The sequence below is a fragment of the Gallus gallus genome, chromosome 6 (genome assembly GCF_016699485.2).
Source record: "Gallus gallus isolate bGalGal1 chromosome 6, bGalGal1.mat.broiler.GRCg7b, whole genome shotgun sequence".
NCBI classification, from domain to species: domain Eukaryota; kingdom Metazoa; phylum Chordata; class Aves; order Galliformes; family Phasianidae; genus Gallus; species Gallus gallus.
This window is the reverse complement of record NC_052537.1, coordinates 25,381,301-25,403,977: the sequence shown is the minus strand read 5'-3', so window position 1 is coordinate 25,403,977 and position 22,677 is coordinate 25,381,301. Positions and strand designations below refer to the sequence as shown.

General features: G+C 40.7%; 1 protein-coding gene across 1 annotated transcript in view; it reads right to left on the bottom strand.

The window, feature by feature from the left end:
* SORCS3 (sortilin related VPS10 domain containing receptor 3) overlaps window positions 1-22,677 on the bottom strand; it is a 268,000-nt gene that overhangs the window by 80,649 nt on the left and 164,674 nt on the right. Inside the window, exons 6-7 of the mRNA XM_421749.8 lie at window positions 6,428-6,492; window positions 211-329 (exon numbers count right to left, since the gene is read on the bottom strand). Coding sequence (XP_421749.3) covers window positions 211-329; window positions 6,428-6,492 — 184 coding nt within the window. The remainder of the gene's footprint in view (window positions 1-210; window positions 330-6,427; window positions 6,493-22,677) is intronic.

Sequence of the window (22,677 nt, the reverse complement as noted above, 5' to 3'; positions counted from 1 at the left end):
ATTCAACACGAGGCAAATGAGTAACAGACACATCAATTGTTTTGCTTCAGACTTCATAGCCAATCTACAGCAGGCAAGTACACACTCACCTCCCTTGCTCTTTGATTTGTGATCACACACACTTGTCCTAAAAATATGCCTTCTCTCTTGCACAGAACAAATAATTTGTGCAGGCAGAATTCATGTCTTGTTCTTATCATGTCAACGTACCTGGATGAAGATATATTCATCCTGAACAACAAGGGAGTTGATGTCAATGGAGCGTGAAAATGGCCCACTCCTTTTGGTCTCTGAGCACTCCTGGATCCGACAGGTCAAATAGTGGGTGTCTGTAATGGGAGAATATATACACGTGAGAAACAGCCATACAGGAGCCTGCTGTCTGAAAATGTCATCAGCAGTTCAGAAGAAGGTCTCTAATGGGAAGTCTTAATCTCATCTCCAGCTCCCTAAACATTAGCATAAGATCTACTTACATCTTTTAAAACCATAAGTGTTCACTGGAATCAGGAATTTATCACACTTCTACACCCAATGTTCCCCTGCCCATTGTGCAGACATTTCCAGGCAAGTAGAGTTCAAACCATAAATAGAAGATACAAACAATTAACGTGGCAGAAAACTAAGGCTTCTGTCTAGAGAGAAGACAAGCAGACTCTCATGGTAACAGGATGTCCTGTCAGTCCTTGGCATTGCTTGAAAGAAGGAATAGGACTGGAAGAAGAATATGAAGGAAAAAAAGACACAAGGCAGTCAAGGCTCTACAAGAAAGAGGTCTGTATAAGAAGGAAGTCATATAGCCAGATTCTCGGTGGTTATGCAGAGACAGGATCACCTCCAATAATTTGGCAGGGGCTACAAGGGATTAAGCACTGCTTCACTCAAGCAAACTAAAAAATTGTGAAACAGAACAATCACAGCACAGCACTGTGTCTCTGGATGTATGTAATCTAAATGTGTCATCTCTGCCTTTCAACTGTTCTTCTGAGAAGTGCAAATTAGGAAGAAAACGAAAACACAACTAAAATGATGGCTGCAATGATAAAAGGGTCATATCTCTTACACTGCAACACTTTTACAGACTTCTTAGCTTCAAGCACTTGTTGACTTTTCTAGAAAGGGTGAGAACATACCATCCAGGAAGAAAACTGAGCTCATAATGGCTGAGGTGAGATTGATGCAGTGCTTTTAGTTCCCACGACGGCACCTATTAGTAAGGATCTTGCTGAACTGTGCCCAAAAAGATAAAAGAGAACTTCAAAAGAGGAGTAGCCTAGCAAAGCTGCTTACAGGATTCTCCGTCCCATAAAACTTGTTATTGTCCTTTGTCTGTGTCTTTGGAAACAGCAAAATGTGTTTAACTGCAAAGCAGAGGAGGGCACAACTGAGATTCTCTGACACTGCTAACTACCATGTCAGGTTCAAAAACAAAATTCTCCAAGTTTGGCAGTTTTGCCTTCCATTACCAAGTCCCACCTACTGACTCTAAGAATGCAGAGGGAAAATTAAGTAAGTAAAAGGTATCAACTCTAAAAAATGCCACAAACAGCCATTAAACTTGACTGTAATAAATGTTCATGCCTAGCTTCATGGATTAAAGGTCCACGGTTCAAGGCTGCAGACCTGTTAGAGGCACTGGGAATTCCAGGTTAATAAAGGCTACACAGCTGATTCAAAGCAGTTGCATACATCTGGTGCTGAAATGAAAGGTAGTCCCACTGATGATGCTGAAGCAGCAGCAATGGTTGCCAGTTCCAGCTCAGACTATCGAGGGATAATTAATGCATACAGTGTACACTAGAATATGTCTGACCTAGAGACAGTGCCAAATAACTGGACTATCAGAGGAGTTGTGCTTTCTTCCAACACAAAATTCCAGCAGCAGCAGAGAAGTCAGATTCTCAGATGAGATAAATTAAGGCTTTTCATCAACTGACGTGTACAGATTTGGTCTGGAGTTGCTGTTTATGTCCTTCAGGTGGAACCTAAGACACTGAAGCAACCTGTCAGAAAACAAGAGGGTTCCCCATATCTCCATTCAACCCAAAGAGCTCAGCAGTCCTCATTTGTTCTTTGAGGTAGAACTAAAATTAGGCAGAACAAGGAGGAAAGGTCAGGAGCCGTATTTTTAGAATCTCATTCCCTCCAGTATGTTCTCCCACACAGTCGCCTGGATATTCTTATCCCTCTGAAAAAGGGGATAATTTGTTGCTGCTGAGTGACAGAATGGGAGGAGGAATAAAAACCTGTCACAAATAAATGCAAATAAACCACAAGTGTTGACATGACAACTAGCTTCCTGCCTACCGAGAAATGTGTCATTTTGAGTGTGCTACACCAGCAATCAAATACACTCAAAGAATGGCACCAGATTAATATTCATGGGAAGCTGGTGGTGGAGAAGGGGAGTTGTGCCCTACCCATTTTCTGCTTAGTCTCTTGTTTACTTATTTTCATGTATTTTACAACACAAAACCTGCAAAAGAAAACAAGAGCACAAAAAATTTTCTTCAAACCTGTCTGCCTTTTGGTTCAAAACTAAGTTCAATTTTGAGCTTCTTCCTGATGTCCCACAGAAAATGAAAAATGATTCCTTTTAAAGCACCTTAAAAACCAGGTAAAAATATGACAGTATAACAAATACTAACTTCTGGGCAAGAAAAAAGATGTCATCCGGCATAACAGACATCCAAGTGGACATTTTGCAAGACCAGAGGATCAAACTAGAGAAAAACCCAAATCAACAGTTAAGATTAGGATATGGCAAAACTCTCAAAAAAATGCACAGGCAAAAATTTCAAGGCCAGGAAGGCTGGTTTTCTTCGAGTAAATAGAAGCTGAGGAGCCAAATTCCTAAGCAGTAATTTCAGAAGACCCTACGCAGCCATTTTCTAAAATAATCAGCATCTCCTTTCTAACATTTGAGTTGCCCCTGCATTATCCGCCCAGCATTCAGTTCACGTTTGAGTACTGCTGAAAGCAAGAAACAATCTGCAGTTCCAATCCAAGCTACCTGAAGGGTAAGATACCTTAAGGACTATGCTCTTATTTACAGAGCATATCTTCATCTGTATAGATAGGATTGGGCCAAAAAAACAAAAACATCAAATAAAAAAGAAAGGAACATTCTATCATCAAAGCTGTTATGTCACTCTTCTCTGAAGGGAGCTCATTTTTCATCCTTGTTTTGCAGAGCCACAAGAAAAAAGTATGGCACGTGCACAAAGTAGGCACTAACCTTTTATTATAAAAAGTTGGCTTTGATTTGTGGATTATTTCCAGTTTGTATAATGTTCCAGACAACACTAGAATTAGAGACCTTTATTTTCCACACCTTCTTTTCACTGCAAAAAAAGTTGAGATTTCCTAGCTGGCCTCAACAACTTCTTGTGCTTATAACCCAATATCCAGTTACTTTCTCAGCCCATCTGTGAATGAGGCAATATGGACATCAAGCAGCCTGGATGTTTTGCTGCAGCTCCAATCCCAACATCCACACCTCCACACAACCCTTCCCACAAACTTATCACACTCCAGATTAGGGAATGGCTTATTCAGAATCATATCCATTTCCCAGTTAAGGAGCTCAAAACACTTCCCCATTGCAAATTAACACAGTCTTCCATCTTAAGAATTCAGAGTGTATTTATACTCTTTTTAGAAGTGATAAAGCTGAAGTAAATTCTTGAGATTTGCAGTGAAATGTGCAAGTTAAGACAGCCCCAAAGTCCCTTCTTTGCCCACCAGTCATGACTGGGTAACTCTAGGGGGAAGCAGGCGTCCGTGAGGCTCTCTTGTGGGTGAAACCCAAGGATGTGATCCCTTAAGGGAGACACTGGAAAAGTCAAACCTGCCACTGTGCTGGAGGCCTGTAAGGGTAGATCTGTGTGGCAGGTTACTGTGAGTTGTGGTGACACAGGGCAGCACAGGCTTTTAGCAGGGCTTGCTCCTCCAGGCAGCATTAACAAGTTAACTGGAGCAGGCATGGCTAGCCAGCATGGCTAATGGGAAGAAGGGTAGCTGAGGGAAACAAGTTGTTCAGACAGACTGGCTCAGATTAAAATTAATCTGACAGGGAAGTTTACCAAGGAAAGGGGGGGAAAAAGTGGCTGGAAAAGAGGATGTGGGAAACTTAACTTCCACCTCCCAGCTCCATGAGTTCAATGATAGCCCTGACTCATTTATGGATGAATGATATTCTACCATGCCCCACCACCTGTGTATTCTAAGCTCCAGTGTCTGAATCAATATTAGATCAGGTCTTGAAACCCATGAGTAATTGCTGTTAGAGAAGGAAAAAAAAAAAAGTCAAATTCAGGATACTAATCCTAAATATCACACATTAAAAGGAAAAAAAGGAAAGAAAGAAAGAGCAAAAGACAAATGCCACCTCTAGAAGAACTGCATACTTTTAAAATTGTCAGGGATATCACAGAGGAATTCTAGTTCCCAACTTGAGCTGAGCAATGGGAATAATCTATGTCTCTTAACCTATCAGATAAGTGACTGAGCAACAGACCAACCTGAGAGGAATTAAAAAAGCCTCCTCTTCCTTCTGCCAACCACTGAGGAAAACTTTAGTCACAAACTTTTTGATCAAGAAGAGATAATTGCAGAGACCCATTTTCCAGCAGGTGTAAGTGCCTCAGCCACTTCACTGAGAGCATGAAGTACCATTTGTGTTATGGGCCAGCCAGGAGAAAAGCTCAGCCTGTGGTTCCTAAGCACACAGAGCTGCACCATTTCACACCAGGTGAGACCATAGCTCTGAGGCAGTCAATGTTTTCTAACACAAGCTGATTTTGTTTTAAGCCTTAAAAACTCTAATTAGAGCAACATCGTTCTTTTGTGTTATGCTTGGCTGGGAGAGGAGCCTTTTCAGTGCTGTCCCCCAGCAGGACGCACCAGCAGGGCCAGCACAGCCCACTGGGGCCCTCCTAATGGGACAACGCCTTGCTATGGGCCTATATTGCTGACACTACTGTTCAAGTCTGACTCTCAGGGAAACCCTCAATGCCATCAACTGCCAATTTCAAAATGCTGAATTTATACATTAAAACAAGAACAAACAGCACGCCCCAAGCAAACAAGACCCGAAGGAAGAGAGCTGTCTGGGAACTGGGGAAGCATCTTTCAAATGAAGCATGTTCAGCCTTGACGCATCCAGTATTCAAATAGCTGGCTGAGCTAGTTTAAACTTAGTTTGAAAACAGACTTCATCAGCATTTTGTTTACTTACTTGCTTGCTTTCTTTTTCACTTGCTTTTTGCCACTTCTCCTAGCATCTCTATAACAACATATGCAGCAGCAAAAGCACTGAAGAAGCCTCCCTACCTTGCCCACCCACCTGCAAGCTTGTTTTGCTCTTTCCCCATACTCAACAAACAGCTGTCACCCCTAAGCTTTATTGCCTGGTTATTTATTCAGCTGCCATCACTAAATAGCAGTGGGAGGCCCGTGAATGATTTTGGAAGATCCACAGCCTTAGAGAAGTCACCCTGACAGACAGGAGCTTGTTCGCACAGCATTGGACTATGCAGCATTCAACTAAAACAGAAAATTTGTAACCAACAAAAATGAAACCCTTTTCCCCCTAGAAATCTACAACCTCAGTCCTATGCTGCTTTCCTACACCATCCCTGTATCATAAAAGAGACACATCCCATAGCTGGATAGCACTGAGCTGGAATAACACTGGCTCTGCTACAGGAAACACATTATCATGCTAAAATTCCTGCATGAAATGCCTAAAAGGCTGTCAACAGTGGTGGAAAAATTCAGCTTCAATACACGTTTTATTTGCTGGAGGTTAGTTCCACAGGAATCTATGGCTAGATTCATTTCAGTGAGGGGTTAAGATTTTTTTTTATTGGTTTTTTTTTTGTTTTTTTCCTGTTTATTACCTCAGATACAGACAGCTCTTCCAGGCATGTTTCCAATATGGAGGACCTATTCATACATCCTACACAAAACTAAAAAGTCCTTTCAAAATGAATCAAAGGGTACCCAGGGCATAGGGACATCCTAGCTAAAGAAGTCTGACTGTAAGCAATTTCTCAGACTCCTCAGTAAAACAGAGCCGTTGCGAACACCTCTGGAGCACTGGCAGCACAGCTGTTTATGATTCATATGTGTACCACATAAAATACATGATACTGAAAACAGCTAAACAGCGAACAGGACAGACTGCTCCTTAGCCCAACAGATTGTGCTTCCACCTGAGTTCTCCACAGACACACATCCTGCAGCCTCTGAATTCCCCCTAGATTTGAAGGATAAGGATATGCCTCACATCAAACCCCATGATACGCATTTTTCCTATCAATTAAAATGTAAATGGAGAGACAAAATGAGCAAAGTGAATTTCAATTCCCACTCCTTTCTTGACTCAAAGTACAATTTTTCAACATCGACTGCAGGCACTCACGTCCATCAGCTGTCCGGGCTTCCATGTGTACAAGGTCTGGTTCTTTATCCAAACCCATCACAGACCTGGGAGAAAGACAGAAAAAAAAGAAAAGAAATAAAGAGGTGAGTTAAAGGGCTGCAATCAGATGGACAGAGAGTGTGGGCTAGCAAAACCAGTTGTGATACCAGGCATGTGGATCCCTGCCTTCTGCCCTCTTTGTAGTCTTTTCTGTTTCTATGTAGCCTGCTCTCAGGAGCCAACTGCTAAACTTAACCTACCTGCCCAGACACTGGTGAAGGAGCCTACCTGTCCCTTGCCTAGAGGAGCAAGACTACAGCAGCCATTCCTGTGGTAGCCAAGCTAGCTGGCACAAGATTCAGTAAAATTAGAGCTCTATTTACTTAGTGCAAGGAAGATGAGGGCACAGCAGACAAACACTTATAGACAGCAAATTAAAAAGGGGTTTTACTCGGCTGTATGGTGTGGTGAGATCTGTCCCTTGTTTGCTGGGCAATCTCGCTACTGTTCATCTCAAGTTTACCCATCTTCAAATTGGGTACACATGCATGGTGAAGTTCAGACAAGAAATTGCAAGACAGCATTCATTATTCACTCCATGTCATAGCCCCTGATAATCACGAAACAAGGCATGAGTTTCTCTAAACCTTAGGGGCTGAGCACCTCAAGTCAAATCTTCATGTGCATTTTTCTTTTAGTCCCTAAAAACGTTTTGCAAGACACACTACAAAGACAATTTTCCTCTTGGCAAAGGGAAAGTCAAGCCCAGAACAGAAATGTTATTCTTAGTGTTCTGGCTGATAAGAATCACTAGGAGATGAACATTTAGTCCTAGCAATGGCTGGCAGGGGAAAAAAAATCCATAGATGTCCACGTGATTTATGGAGCTGCTTCTCTCGAGTTAACCAAGGGGTTAGATTAAAAAGGGACAACGACAAAAATCAGTTTCTAATTTGGGGGAAGCTGAATTTGATACAGTAGATTGTAAATAATAGATTCCCTCTGAGCCAACCAACGTTCACAATTCCCTAATGCTACAAGCACTTCCATCACAATCTTTCGCTGCTTAATCCTTGGGGCATCAACAGCTAAAACTTCTCAAAAAGGAAAAAAAAAGGAAAAAAAAAAAAAAAAAAAAAAAGACATACAAAATACAGATGCTCTGATAAATTTTTTTGGAGCTGAAAAAACAAAGCAATTAAAACAGCAAGCATGCATACATCCCAGAATTTGGCTAAGATCAGCCAGTGCTGCAAATGCCAAAACAACTGCACTATGACCCAGGGTGGAGGTAACTGAAAGTGGCTCATCTCATTAACCAGAACTTCATGTTAACAGTCAACCCACTCTCAGCACACTGTGAACTGTGGCAAAAACCAACAAAGTAAAAACAAAGCCACGCAGGCAGTTTTCATCACTCCACTCCCAGTGAGAAATAGTCTGTTCCTTAATCGCTTCTATCAGTTTCAAGGTGATGCCACAAGGAAGAAAATGCTGTTCATTATCAGTAAGAATGTCAGAGAGGGCCAGAGTCCCTGCGACCACATAATTATTGGGGTCAAATCTTCTGAAAGATCTGGGCACAATTAAAATAGCACAATTAAAACAAAAACAATTAAAAAAGGACAGGTAAGACGTTCCTTAAAATGTCAGTGAAAACCACTATGGGATACAGCAAAATACATTACCAATGCACAGAAAGAGCACATCTTTCCAGTCCACAGCAAAATTCTTCTGCCTTTTTCCCGTAAGTAGCTATAAATGCTATAATCTCAGTTGTTCAGCAATCACATTCTTATTTATGGCACGCCAAATAGGACGGAGGTATATATGCTCACCAATGTATCTGTGCATCACAACTTTATCAAACGGGCCTGCAATTTCAGCACATTGGTAGAGGTTGAGATCACATCAAGAATTAACCCAATAGCCCTTCCCAACAGGCCTTCTAGTAAATCCAGCTGTCACTCCAGAGGCTACACTCTACAGAGTTTTTCTGGAAGCCAAATGTCAGCCTTTTACACAGAGCCATTGGCCATGTCAGCAATGCCAAGCTGTCACCATTCCCCCTTGGCACCTCTTGGGTTCCTCCCACTCCTGGCTCAGAAAAAAATCATCAGTATGAGACCACCAGAATGCTACCCATTTTAAAAGCAACTGGAATTAGGGGAACCTAAGCATTTCTGAATAAAAGCCAAAATTCTTATTACATTGTGTGTTTGTACACACACAGTCTGTGGATTCCCTCCACTTAAAATTCCTATTATGGAAGCACCAAGGGAGGATAGGAGTCTCTTGAAGTATGTCAGTCTAGCTTGAATTTCCTTCCCAGTGCCATCTACTTCTTTCCTTAATTAGTTTTGACAAGCCTGGTGGTTCTTTTCAGAAAAATAACAACAAAGAGACCAGCGTACAGCACCTCCCAGTATTTCTCTGCTCGCTGAACACTGTACTTCGAGTGGAAAAGCTCAAACCAATCTCCTGCGATCCAAAAGCAAAACAAGCTCCTGTTATCTGCAGGTAGGTAACAAGCCTGTAAAGTAATGCTTCACTTGTCCTTCCTTCACCCAAACCACGTAGTTCTCTTCTATTCAAAGCCTCTGACTGCAAAACAAATCCACAATCAATGCTGTTTCTTTATGTCTGCTCCCACCCGCAATGAGGATGGCTGAGTTTTACAGTGTGTCCACCTCCAGAACACAGGTGTTTTCAGTAAACATCCTCAAGTCCTTCCTGTCTGGAGAAGCTTTATGTGAAGAATGTAAAAGTAGTTAGGGAACAGAAAAAGTAAGATGTGAACGTAGGTCCTAGAGCACACTTGCAAACATGCACACAGACTGTAAAGCTATTCCTCATCCCACGTGGTAACTCTGCTGGTCTTGAGATCATACTGCAACAACTACTCAGGTGTGGCAATACAAGAAGAAGAACAGACACCGTTACAGCTGTACATTTTCTCATGCCTTCTGTCTTTAAAGGACATTTGGAGAACGCATTGTGCAAAACAACTAAGCAACTTAAACATGATGAGGAAGATGTCAGCATTCTGTGACTTACAGTTTCCTTGTGTGTTCTGTACAGTCAAGTGGAGCCCACAGAGCAGACTGCTTGGGAAGGAGTTTCATTGCTCTCTAACTGACAAACAGCTCTATTTTAGAGGTTTACAAAGGAAAGAGTATTTAACAACCTTCAGAAACCCTAAGCATTTCCTGCTATGTGGTCATACCTCAGGCTCTAGGCACAGCTCAGCTCTGTTTGGGATGTGCACAAACTCCAAATGGCACAAACCAAACCAAGTTCCACAAAATATACCATGTATGCTGCTGCCCGGGATGGCCCTGGGCAGAAAAAAAAAAAAAAAGAAAAAAAAGAAAAAAAAGGGTAGTCACACTGTGACAAATGATGCTAAATCAACATCCTCTACCATCTCTATTCATTTATCACCACTCGGATGAAAAAAACGCTGAGAAAAGAGGATGCAGCCAGAAGTGACAGGAAAGGTCATTTTTTCCTGCTGACATGTTCCCTGACTGCTGCAAAGGCAGTTTTTGAAATGGGGAGCCTGCAGCTAATGTTGCAGCTGACACGGGATCATTGGCCAATTAAGAATTCAAACTACCTCTGAATCCCATTAGGAAGGACGCAGTGGTTACACGGTCTCTATCTTCTGCTGCTTTTCTTTTCTTGCTTTCATAGTAATTCTTCATTTTCACAAGATCTTTACTCCCTTCATTTCAGGAGAAGACTCTTTGATCTCGAAAGGTGAAGGACAGACAGGTCCCTCACAAGATCTTTATCTCTATCTTGAGGGGAAAGTATTGTGCATGGATGCACATTTATTATGCTGTTCTGATAATATTTCATCTCTGACCTGGAGGGAGAGCAAGCAAGAAGGGCAAGGAAAACACAGTACTTTGCATTATAAGTAGATATTCCTATAAGACACTGCGTAGTTCAAAATCAAAAATGCAAAGAAAAGGAAAAAGAAATACACAGACTCTCAAACTGGGCTCCCTGCCCTACTAAACATCTCAACTTGCTGATACTACCAACTCCATCAGCTCTCCCTGGAACAAGCCACATTTTTCTAACCATTTTCCAGACATCAGGCATTAATGATGAAGAATGGCATTGAGATTTAACTACTCTCATATCTTAAATCAAAAATGCTGAGCAATTCAGACTGCCTGCCATTGATCCCAGTTTCCTAAACCATAAACAGAGAATAAGAGATACTCTTCTCTTCCATCTCCTGGACCCATTCATATGGGGGCTGGAAGGGAGTCACCACTAGAACTCAGAAACATTAGAGTCAGGGATTTATAATAAGGTCAAAAAACAGACCATGGGGTTCAGGCTTTCAAACTTGGTCTGGAAACTGCTAGACTGAGCATGTAGCACAGGAGCATGCATTGTTCTGAACCAGTCAAGACAGCATTCAGCAGCTCTGGCTTTGAAAACCAAAACAAAACTTTTAAAATGGACTGAAATTTCCCCAGGATGACAACTTGGAGAGACTTTCTTGGAGTCTGGGATGTCAGATGAAAGGTACCTGTGACTGCTCATATCCAGAGGCAGAGGAAACAGATGGAGACTGCTTAGCAGGATGTTGCGCATCAGGACTGGAAATAGGAAGGAACAAAGTACATTTATTGTGTAGTAATATGTAATGTGGGAAAAACACATCCTTTTGCTTTAGGCAACTGCAGTCAAATTAGTGGATGCTGCCAATTAGCCTGCTGCAATTTTAATTGTGTCCTTCTCCAGAAGTGAGTAAACCCTTGTGAATGGTACCAGGCAAGCAGTACTTGTGATCAACTCACCCAAGCAACAAAAAGGGCAGGTGGGAGCAGAAACTGATGCAGACCATTCCTGTTCAGCTGATGTGGATCTTCTAACATATAGTGCCATTGGTGAATTATAAATGCTGTTTCAACATGGATCAATTGATTGCCTTCCCCACTGTGTTGCCAAGGTATCAATAAGTGACATTAGATTTTCCTCAGCATCGATAACTGAGGTTGTCTTCAGATGGTCAAGGGGATTCTGTATGTTTCCCTGCTACTTACTGGAGTCAAGCCCAGAACTAGATCCAACAGGTACTGACTATGCACAAGTAACAGCCAGTGCACACAAAAGCTACATACACTCAGGCTAATAACATGAAATAAACAAATACAGTTGGGGAAAATACACATACAGTTGAAGAAAGAATGCATTCATTAAACACATAAATACACAGAGAATACTCTGTGGCTGAACAGGGGAGACACTGCTGGATGGGGTAGGATGTGAAAAGGCTCTGAAGAGTAATGGATAAAATACTTCCTTGCACAGCATATTTGAAATAAAGCTTAGAAAAAGAGCTTGGCAGGAAGATACTGTAAGAAAATGTCTGATCCAGGTCCTTGGAGCTCCCCACATCTTTTCCAGTGTTAATTTCTGTGATGCTGCTGTTCTGGACACTGGTAAAACTAATTGTGAGACTTTGCCTGCTAGATAAGGCAAAAAGAAAAATAAAAAAAATTGCCAAGTATTTTTTCTTAGCTAATTTCTTTTCAGCAGAGCCAATGTCCTAGTTCATCTTGAGGAGGTGTTCTGTCTGGTATATCAAAGGAAACAAAGCCTGTGCACTCACAATCTCTGCTTGCGTGTTCATAAGTGCATACATGCACCTGACTACCTGCATTCCACCCCCACTACCTGCTGGACGTCTAAACCAGTTTTCTGCCAACTCATAATGGATTAGAGGTCCTAAAACTAAGATGTTGCTACAAGTTTCTTGGATATAATAGTGCAGCAAGAGGAAAGAGGTCCAAGTCAATCTTTTCACTAAGGAACAGGCTGATATTTAAACTCAAACCCCTTGCAGATCAGTAGAGAGGCCACAAAAGTCAGCAGGCTTTGTGGCATACAAACTTTTTTTCCCCCTCTTCTCATTGCATAAAAGAAGGTGACTTTATTTCACAGAAATTAACAGAAACTCTAAAGAAATGTCACTGAACCTGAGAATGCCTTTAAAGGATATTAATCAACTGAACAAAGCCACTGCTGGATCACATTTTTCTTTGTTCTGTATGCTAATACCAAAACTCAAGGAAGTGCAAATATTCCTCTCTAATTCTCATCTAGCTAATAGGTCTTAGCTCTTTCAAATCCCCTGGCATTTCCTACCTTGCCTATACTATGAATCCCAATAAACATAACTGAAGTTTGTGATACAATCACAAACAAGTGTGTGGGCAGGAGGGTGAAGAACCTTACTCACATCCCTGTCAAGGTTTGAAAGCTCCAGCAGCACCGGCAGAACATATGCCGGAGGTGGCATCTTAATTTCCCAGCGGTGCCAGAAATAACTTCTCCTGGGGACTGAGGCTCATGCGGGGAGCTGATCTGTCAGCTATGTCAAGGCAGCACTCGTAGCGGGTGTGCTCCCAGGTGTAGTCACAGTCCTGCTGCTAACTTACAGACTAAATAAGCTGCTCCCATGCAGCTTGCTGCTTCTCTGCTCTGACCCATCAGCATACACCTGAACCAGGGTATGTAAAAGCAGATATGGTGGAAGTAAAGCAGCAGCTGCTCACTGACTTATGATGTTATCGTCGTGAAGATCTCAAAGCTTCAGCACACAATAGACTATCCGTCCTGCTCCATGCACATCTAATACAGACAGCAAGGCTCAGAGGAAAGTGTTTATAGAAAGTAGAGATGAGATTCGCCTGTTATACAGACCTCTAATAATTAACGGTAGACAAGTTGGAAACACTTTCCAACAGAAGGATGTGATGCTTTGATTATGTTTTGCATGCAGAAGGATGGGACACTCATTGCAGAACCCCCCAGTATTTTCAGATTTCAAGTATTTCAGATTTTCTTCCTTTGAGGAACCAAAAATCAATTTTTGAAACATTAAAAAGGACACATTTTCAGCTTTGTGTTCATTCTCACCATTCTTTTTGTTTTGGAATAGATAAGGGGAAAAGAGCTCAGAAAATAGCACAGGAAGGGGAAAATGAAAATACAGAAAATATCTTGTACAAAAGCCATTTCAGTGATCAAAATCTAAGTGAGGGGGGATGTTGTAGTTTGTAGCTTTTGGGGAAAAAATATATATATGTGTGTGTGTATATATATATATTGGGGGAATCACATTTCCTATCCAGCTGTGCTTTGCACAAGTTTGTGAAACTCAAGCAGAGCTTTGTTTCTGTTCTCAGACTGATCACTGATATTGAGTGACTTTCAGCTCTTTTCCTGCATTTGGTTTAAAATGACGTTAGTGCCTACTACATTATGAAGTTCCGTTAATTAATGTTTGCTCAGTGCTTGGCTGTCTTCCCTTGAAAGTCATGCAGATAGGGAATCGCTATAGATTATTGCTTTGGTTTTTCAGGAAACATGAATCAACCATGTTTACGTTCAATTTAGAAAAGCAAAACACATGTTCAGCAAAACCATCAGCCAGTCCTGCAGACGAGGATTTTGCTGGAGTTATTGTTTCCCTCCATGGAAGGGAATGCTTAGAAGACTCCTTGCTTTCAGTTTGTCTCCTATCAAAAGTATCCTAAATGTAATCTGCTCAAGCTATGTTTTACACCAGAATAAGGATTCTCAGTTCACTGTGTGTTTAATTCCCCTCATTTGTATGAACATTTTCTAACTGCAAATATGACATGCCTGAAATGCTAAGGCTCAGTGATTCTGCTATTAACAGAGTCCAAGGCAGAACACAGTGCTTCTGAAATGCTTCAGTGTGAGCGCATCATTTAATAAATGAATGCAGCATTAGATGAATAAAAATAAAACTTAAATTGTCCAAAGAGGGGATGCCAGTATGAAACTTGGCACAGACAGAATGTATAAGATATGCTGATGAGTGCCATATGCCTATGGGCATTGTACATTGTATTAATTAAGGAAGGATGAGTCTTCACATTCCCTGTTGCAGAATATTGCAAAGAATCACCATGGGATAACATCTAACATTGCAGAAATAATTTTGCTGTTCAGTTTATGCATTTTGGAGAAAGGCATTGTGAAAAAACAGATTTGTACAGCAAACCTTTCTGACCATTGTTGTGCTGCATTTCAAACACAAGCAGGAAGAGAACAAATGTCTTATTTCATTCTTTGACTTTTACAAATCAGCCAGGAAAGGCAGAGAAGAGGAGGGAGAGGTGGGGCAGGAGGAGAAAGACAAAGGAGGAGAATAAAATACTCGTTTAGGACTAGCAAGCGTAACTGCATCAGTGCCTCTCCCTGCCCAAAAAATCACACTCAATTAGCTGCTGAGAGTGAGATACACATTTGTCCCAACATCAGCAACAGGGGAAGACAAGACAAAAAAGGAGGAAGCAAAAAGCATTCTGGCAGCAGTCAGATGTGCAAAGACAGGCTCTTTCTATAGAAACAGCGTGCCTGTGTGGCTATGATGGGTAAAAGCAAACATGACAGGAGGTCTGTAGACAACCCAGTATCTCGTGACAAGATAGGTTTGCATTTAAAACACAGGCTTCCTCAGATACGGCACAGAGAGAAGAATGAAAAGGGCAAGGTTACTTGCACGTCTGTCCATCAGTGGTAGAATGACATTGTAGTAGGAGAGATTTGTAAAATCATGGAGCTTTTGTGAGTTCCTTTGCTTCAAGTTGGATCGATGTCCAGTATCCTGGCAGGTTGAGTACAAAACGCACTCCCAGCTTTTCTGAACAGTAGAGTTCCAAAGTGTCACCATCCCCAAAGCGTACTCCCCTTTTCAAGTAAGAAAGCACTCCACAAAGTGCTACAACAGGAGTATGTGCTGCCTACATGACAAGAAGTGAAGATATATGGCCAAGCTGTAGGTTAACAAAGAGCTTCTCTTTGTCAAGTACTTAATCTGTTGTTATAGATGAGCAATAAGAGAAAAGTATAAGGTCAGATGAAATGTAATACTCTGCTGTTTTCTAGCTTCAGGGCAAATTCCAAAGTGTCAATGCATTGTTCAAATCTAATGATCTGGAGAAAGAAAAAGAATTCTGGAGAAAATACAGCAGATCTAGAAATGACTTTAGGGAGATTACAGATTGTCCCCAAAATCAATATTGTAATGGAACATGTCTCTTTTTCTCAATGATTTTCAATCAAAACCTGAAAACCAAAAATATTGTAAGCAAAACCCAAGAATTTTTCCATGCTCTTTGGCTAAAGACTTGGCAGGGTTTCTGGTTTGTTTTTCATTTTTTTCCAATAAAAAGCAAGATGTCGTTCTGTGGGAGAAAATAAAGATCTACTGCAATCAGCTCTGAAGACTGCTGATATTTTTTATTATTTCCTCAAGTCTTTCCCAGTAGTCACAAGTTAGTACCTTTCTCTGAGACTCAGCCACAGAAATTCTGATGTTTCACTAAACATGAAGATCCATCTACAATCTGATTTTATTGCCTTCTGCCCAATGGAGGACAATTATCCATCAGATAATTACAAAGCTACGATAACCACTGCTATCTCCTATTCCAATTAGCTTGCTACAAGTATGCAAGTAAAACAGCCTCACTCACTGCCTTCTCATCCTTATTCTATATATGATCAGCAAGAGACAAGTTACTGAATCAACATTATTTAAAAGAACCTGTGGCGTAGCTAATAAGATACTCCTTCCCACTCTTACGTTCTGATGTAGCTTCGTGCTTGTTATGCTGAACAATAGCAAAATTAAACTCATCTCATTCTACAGAGGAGGCTCGGGGGAATGCCAAGGAACGAAAGGATGGGAGTTTCAATTTCTTCTCTTGCCGAGAACGAATTCAGCCTCATATAACTGCTGATGAATTGTCGTTTTAAGAGGGTTTGTTAATTTCCAACAGGCAGAAGGCATAAAGAGGGACCTCCTTATCTTTAATGGATGTTATTGAGCAACACAAATGGCTCACATTTAAATGAATGCAGAGGCATCTTGTCTGTTTTGCCATGATAAGACTGTTCTTCCTGCACGGCATGGGTTCAGCTCCTTCTGTTAAATAAAACAACTGTTTTTGTTCAACTTAATGGCAGGCAAACTTCCAAAGGTTGAGAGGATGAAGTCAGTTCAGAGAAATTAACTGGTATTTATCTGGGTCTTTTCTGATTCTTTTTGAGAAAATTACCTGAGGAGCTTTGAGATATGACTGAAATTCAAGTTTTAAGTAAAAATGGCCCATATGAGTGTGAAACACTTGCTGAGAATAAGTTCTCCATTAGATTGCATCCTTCCCCAATGCAAGAATGCTTCCAGACCCAGCTGCTGTAAAGAGGCAGGAGCTGTAAAAACTCACACCAAAGTGTATCTCTGGAAATCCAAGTGGGACATCTGGGATGAGACCTGGGGCAGCAGGGAGGCTATGCCCAGGAAAGCTGCTCAGCTCTCTGCTGTCAGCAGATGTTTTGCTGCTGAATTAAATGCCTGAAAATTTATGTCCATAATTAAAGCAGGTAAAAGATCATTCCAAATCTTCTCAGAATGGTGCCGGTTTTAAAAACAAATCCCACAGGTTTCTCTGTCAGTTATCTGAAAGCAAGAGCAGTCCCTCCCACAGTGAAAACCATCCCATTTGCCCAGAAACAAAGAGATTATCATGGTATGAGCCAAAGGCCAAAACCTAAGCCAAACCGCACATGAAAAATTAGGAGAATATTCCTCACTAGCCAAGGAGCACAAAATATGATAATACCATCAGTCTGGCAGCCTAGCTTTCAATTTGCTTTGCCAAGCTATGACAGTATGGGAGATCCCCATATGCCTCAGGGAGATGCATTATTCAATATATTAATTAGAGGGAGCTGGCTTTCATCATTGCTTCCTACAAAGCATCACACAGAATTACTCTGGGACTGTTACTGACAGGCTGAAATTAATTTGTGTTTGAGTTCACATTCATTAGGGAGAGGCAGAATAAAGTCAGCCCATGCAGGCCACACGAGTCTGCATCACAACTTTTAGGCTTCCAGTGCTGACCATGAGGTTCTCATCACATCTTATTTAGCGCCCAGTTGCATGAGAAGGAAATAGATCCTTCCACCATACACTTTCTGGAATGACACGGTACTGGGATCCAGCTCAAAGATCAGCCTTAAGTGGGAGAGGCACTGAACCAATTCCTTCATAGATTTTTCTTGCACGGTGGTTTCTCTGGTCTGCTCCAGTCTTGGACAGTTAGTCCTGAGAGAGTGGGGGATTACAAATAGATCCAAGATTCACAATGGGGAAATAAGAGAAGAGACTGGCCCCGGGGGACATGAACAAACCTGATAGATAAGAGACCAAATCATGAGGCTTTTAGACAGCAGAAAGCCTGAACTGTAGAACAAAGTGTGACGCTTTGTAGTAGGCAGCAAATTTAAAAACCAATGAACACAAATATTTCAGCCTTTCCTTTTAGAGTCTTTAAAGAAAAAAAAAAAAAAAACATTGAACACTGCCAGATGCAAATGCAAAACAAAAAACAAAAAAAAAAAAACCCAAAAACAGAACTTATACTAAAATTACAACAAGTCACAAATTTTAAAAGCCAAATAGTATTTATGTAAGGACATCCACAGTTGCATTAGTGGAGAAGGGTAGTCCCTCCTTTTCCAGTTTGTGTCATCTCTCTAAAGAAAATGAAGGTTAAGAATAAAAAACTTTTTCAAAAGCAACTTATTCAAAAGAAGTCTCTCCTAGGGATTATTACATCACTGCTGAAAGAGCTCATTCTGGCTGCATTATATCAGAGCCAGAATTCCAGAGGTGCAACATAGGCTTCTACATTTGCTGTCATGTATCTCTCTTATTTTGGTTCATTTGTTATGTAATTCATGGGATTTAAAAGTATTTCAAATTTTTTTCCCCTCATGATCATACACATTTCTTACTGCCAGTATGCTTTTCTCTATCTTTCTTTCTTATTGTAACAGCTTTGAGCCCAGGGAGCCTGTCAGCATAGCATCCACAAGATTTCATCCAAAAGTCAAATGTTTATTTTCCAAGGAAAGCAAGCAGCAAGGAGAGAAGCACCACCAAATAAATAATAGATAAAAATCAGGCAATGAATATCCTTTACAAGTTCTTCCAAAGTATCAGGCGTTGTTTGGAGCTACAATTCACAATGCAAGAGACTAATCGTACCAAATGGCTTTTATAAGCTGAAGTCAATAGAACTGGTAGGGTTCATGGGGTCTCTGTAGAACAGTCCTGTGGGATTTTCCAAAAATGGAATCCAAAGGATTTTCATTTTCTTAGGGCCATTTAGGTTTTTAGGCTCTCTTAACTCTCCATGAAATCTATCTCAATGTCCCTGGAAGAACACTTAGCAATCTATAGTGAAAGAAACAGGATACTACTAAGTTTTAGGAAAAATATATTCATAGAGAAAAGCAACTTATAAAACTTTCAAAGATTTCTGAAACCTTGCTAGTCACTCCTGTAAGCTAATACTCACAGTGATGAAGAAGTACTTTATGAGTATCCCGACCATTTAGTTTGGATATCAGGAACCAATATCTGCTTTGCATCACAAAAAGAACAGGTGTGAAGGGGAGTAAGGACGCCTCTATCCAGATGCTTTGTTTCAGACTTCACTATCTGCTTTATTTTTAAAAGCTCATTTATATACTGAAATAAGCTTTTATTTCAAATTCAAAAATCACTTCAAAAAAACATGCAAAAAGTCAGCAACTTAAGGAGGGTTCTTTTTGTTGGTGTTTGTTTTTGACAAATATTTTACTCAAGTTTCTAAAATATTGGTATTTGAAACTTCAAACAAACAAACAAAAACCCACGTTTCAGCCAATAAAATGCATCCAATTCTTATATCCAAGTTTCTTTTCTATCTCTGCTGCTGACATACTGCGTAATCACAAGCCAGTCAGCTACAATCTAATATTTGGAAACATCAGATATCTACACTGCCAAGTGCACTAACTGTAGCACACAGAATGAAAAGAAAATCACTGTTCTCACAGTTTCCCCATTTGTTCATCTTTTGAATGAAGATGAAAATAAAATTGTTCTTATTGTCACCACAATGTTGTGATCTTTAATTAAGTAACGTGGCCTTGCAAGAAATCTTTCAATATATGCCAAGACCTTTTAAGAAAGTCTGTCTCCTCAACCCTAATTATAGAGCTTGAGACTAGAATTTTAAAATTATCCTACCTAGTGAAGTTAGTGGTGATGATGGCTTGAATAGCACATTCTGAATTTATGTTAGCATCACCCTCTGGGATGAAGACCTTTCCCAGGTGTTCCCACCTACAGGACATGGGTAAATGAGTCCCTTAACACAGGCAAATGAATCATCAACCCACAGCAGCTTACAGAAGTGATAGGTCCCTGTTCAGTCCTCAAAGCATGGCGTATGTGAAAAAGCACTGTGTGTATGCCTCCATGAGGCTACAGGCAGTGTTAGCTGTGGCTGCCAAACTGGATTTATTTTACTCATAGCTCCAAGTCCAGTATTGTTTTCACTCCAAAAAAACACTAACACAAGATCACTTCATAATCAGTTTGACATCTACAAAACTGTACTTTCTTAACACTAAATTTGGCTTTAAAAACTTCGGAGATGTTTCCCAAGCACTATGCAATGACATCATCTGGTAGTTAATGATTAGTGGGATTTACAGGACAGACAGGCACATATTTGACTAACCATTTAATCGCTGGCAAACAACTGAAGTAAGCTAGCCTTAGCTGTATCCAAAGATCACTTCTGGAACTGCCCCTGAAACAGTCCACATGGACCCAAATGGGCACTGAGATTAGGAAATATTAGTGCTCCCACGGATTTGAGAAATAAAAACAAACCTCTGCCCATCTGCAGATCTGCAACCTTTTGAAGCACAGATACAACTTCCTTATCTCTTGCTACTTTGCTCTTAGATATCCACATCAATCTCTGCCATAGTCTTCACAAAATTCAAGCTGCAAATACACCATCTAACTTTATCACTGTTTCTATCCAAAGCGCAATGTAAAGGACTGAAAACCTTGCCTTCAAACTTGCTGCCTTGTACCTTGAACAACTCACAACTTCAAAACATGATCCAAGTTGAAGCACAGTCTCTTTCCTTCTCCTAGTTTCTAATTCCCAGTGTTCAAAACAACTGGGGCTGGCACTCACAGGTACAAAACAACCAGAGGCTTCATTCATTAGCATAGGCAGTGGCAGGACAGGATGACATCCACACAGGGTAGTGGTCACCGTGTCTGCTCAGCAAACGCAGGCAGGGCCTCCAAAGACAGATGGGACAGCATACGATATCGACAGCCATTTAGATGATGAGCCAGAAAACACAGCTCACATTGTGGAACTCTGCGTTTTAAAGAATAATATAATAAGACAATAAAATGACTTTATAAGCCACTGAAGTATCTTTTAAATCTCTAGTGTCATTGAGTACTTATGATTAATGCATGGATATGCAATGATGCAGCACTTGATATGACAGTATTTGAGTGCTTCAACCATTACAGCCAGCAAGGAAAAGATACAGTTTCTGATCTTGATCTTACCTAAGGGGTAAGAAGGAAAAGGCATCTTGAGTCACCCAACAGGACATGGAAAAGCCACGGTCCAGCTAAGTACTCAACAAGGCTTGGCAAATTCTCCATTAATCAAGTTGTCTTCCCATCTGCTTAGTCCTACTGTCCCACCAAAGGGAGAGAGAGAGGCCCGCAAAGCAACTTGAGAACTCAAAGGACTTGATTGTCCTTATCTGAACAGAGACAGAATTGGTCAGTACAGAACCGATGTGTTTTACAGTCAGGGAAACTTCCCCAGAGTTCCTACAATATAAAATATGGACTGTACTTTTTATAACATTACACACATCAGCACAAGTGTCTACATTACAGTGTGAGGAATAAAGCAGGGTCCAGAGGCAACTGAAGAAATATGTATTAAAAAAGAAACACTGATTATGCCTCTAACTGGAATCAGCATGAGTGCAAAGTTCTTTATCTTGAGTCATTTCATTGTGTGATGAAAGATTTGGGAATTTCTGTATCACATTAGCGTAAGCTCCTATTTCCAGCCTTACAGAATCCTAAATTATTAAAATATCTGAGGCCAAGGCACGCAGGAACCAAATTTGGATTCCTGTAATCATATCAAGTAACACATTCTGCTCAAGCTGTGCCATCGCCATCAGTGGGTGTAGCTAACAAATGAATCATTACTACAGAAGTAGAGAACTCAAATCTTAGTTTTTATAGCTACAAGTGGCCCAGATAAGAACCTCAGCATATGGACAAACTCAGAGCTGGATGCAGGAAGTGGTGGGAAATGTCCCACAAGCTGCAGTACATGTGATACCCATATGGAATGAGAACACAGTGATCAGCACTCAAGTCTGAGACTAAAAAAAAAAAAAGTCAAAAGTAAGAGCCAGGATAAAAAGCCACAGGCCAATATTGCAGCTTAGGACTTTGCTTTTTACCAGCATGGAGCCATTGCAAATGCAGCCTGACAGAGGTACAGCAAAATGCACAGGATGACTTGTGTGTCCATGACTACCAAAGAGCTCTTGCTCTACTGAGTGAAAATTCACATTCCATCCTCAACAGTTCTGATACAATTGTAATTTCCTCCTGGCCTTAAAGTCTCTCTATTTCAGGTCTCTCAGGGAAGGTATAATTATTCGGAAAGGTCTCAGAGAGAAAAATAAGACCTCTCCCTGTCAGACTGACTGATCCTATGAACCAGGTAAGGATTACAGTCTTCACAAAATTATTCTCATAGTCTGATAGATGAAAAAACATGTTTTGAGGAAAAAAAACAATAGACAGAAGCTGCCTTAGACAAGACCAACTGCATTTACATCTGGTGATTAACGCATTTGATGGAGGAGGTTCACATGAGGCCCTGATAATAAGTAAACACATAGCACCACAAGTAAGCAACTAACCACTGATTCTGGTATCTTCCCATCATTAGTTCACCCTTCCTGGAAAATTTAATTAACGTGTTTGATAATGAGTAGTTTAAAGGCTGTTGAAGGCCACTGAGTAGTGGCTCTGAAACTTACAACTATGTCTCCTTTTTCTCCTTCTTCCATAATCTAATAAAAAAGAAATCATCAAATTTTTGAGCTAAAGTGCTCTTGAAATTCTTTTTTGGTACACTTATATGCCAGAGCTTGTAAGTCATTACAGTTTGCAGCTTTAAAAAGAAAGGACAAAAGAAAAATAATCAGACAGCTAAGGGGAGTTATTATGTTCCAAAGTTTCAACATTTCTGACCCCTGCACTACCA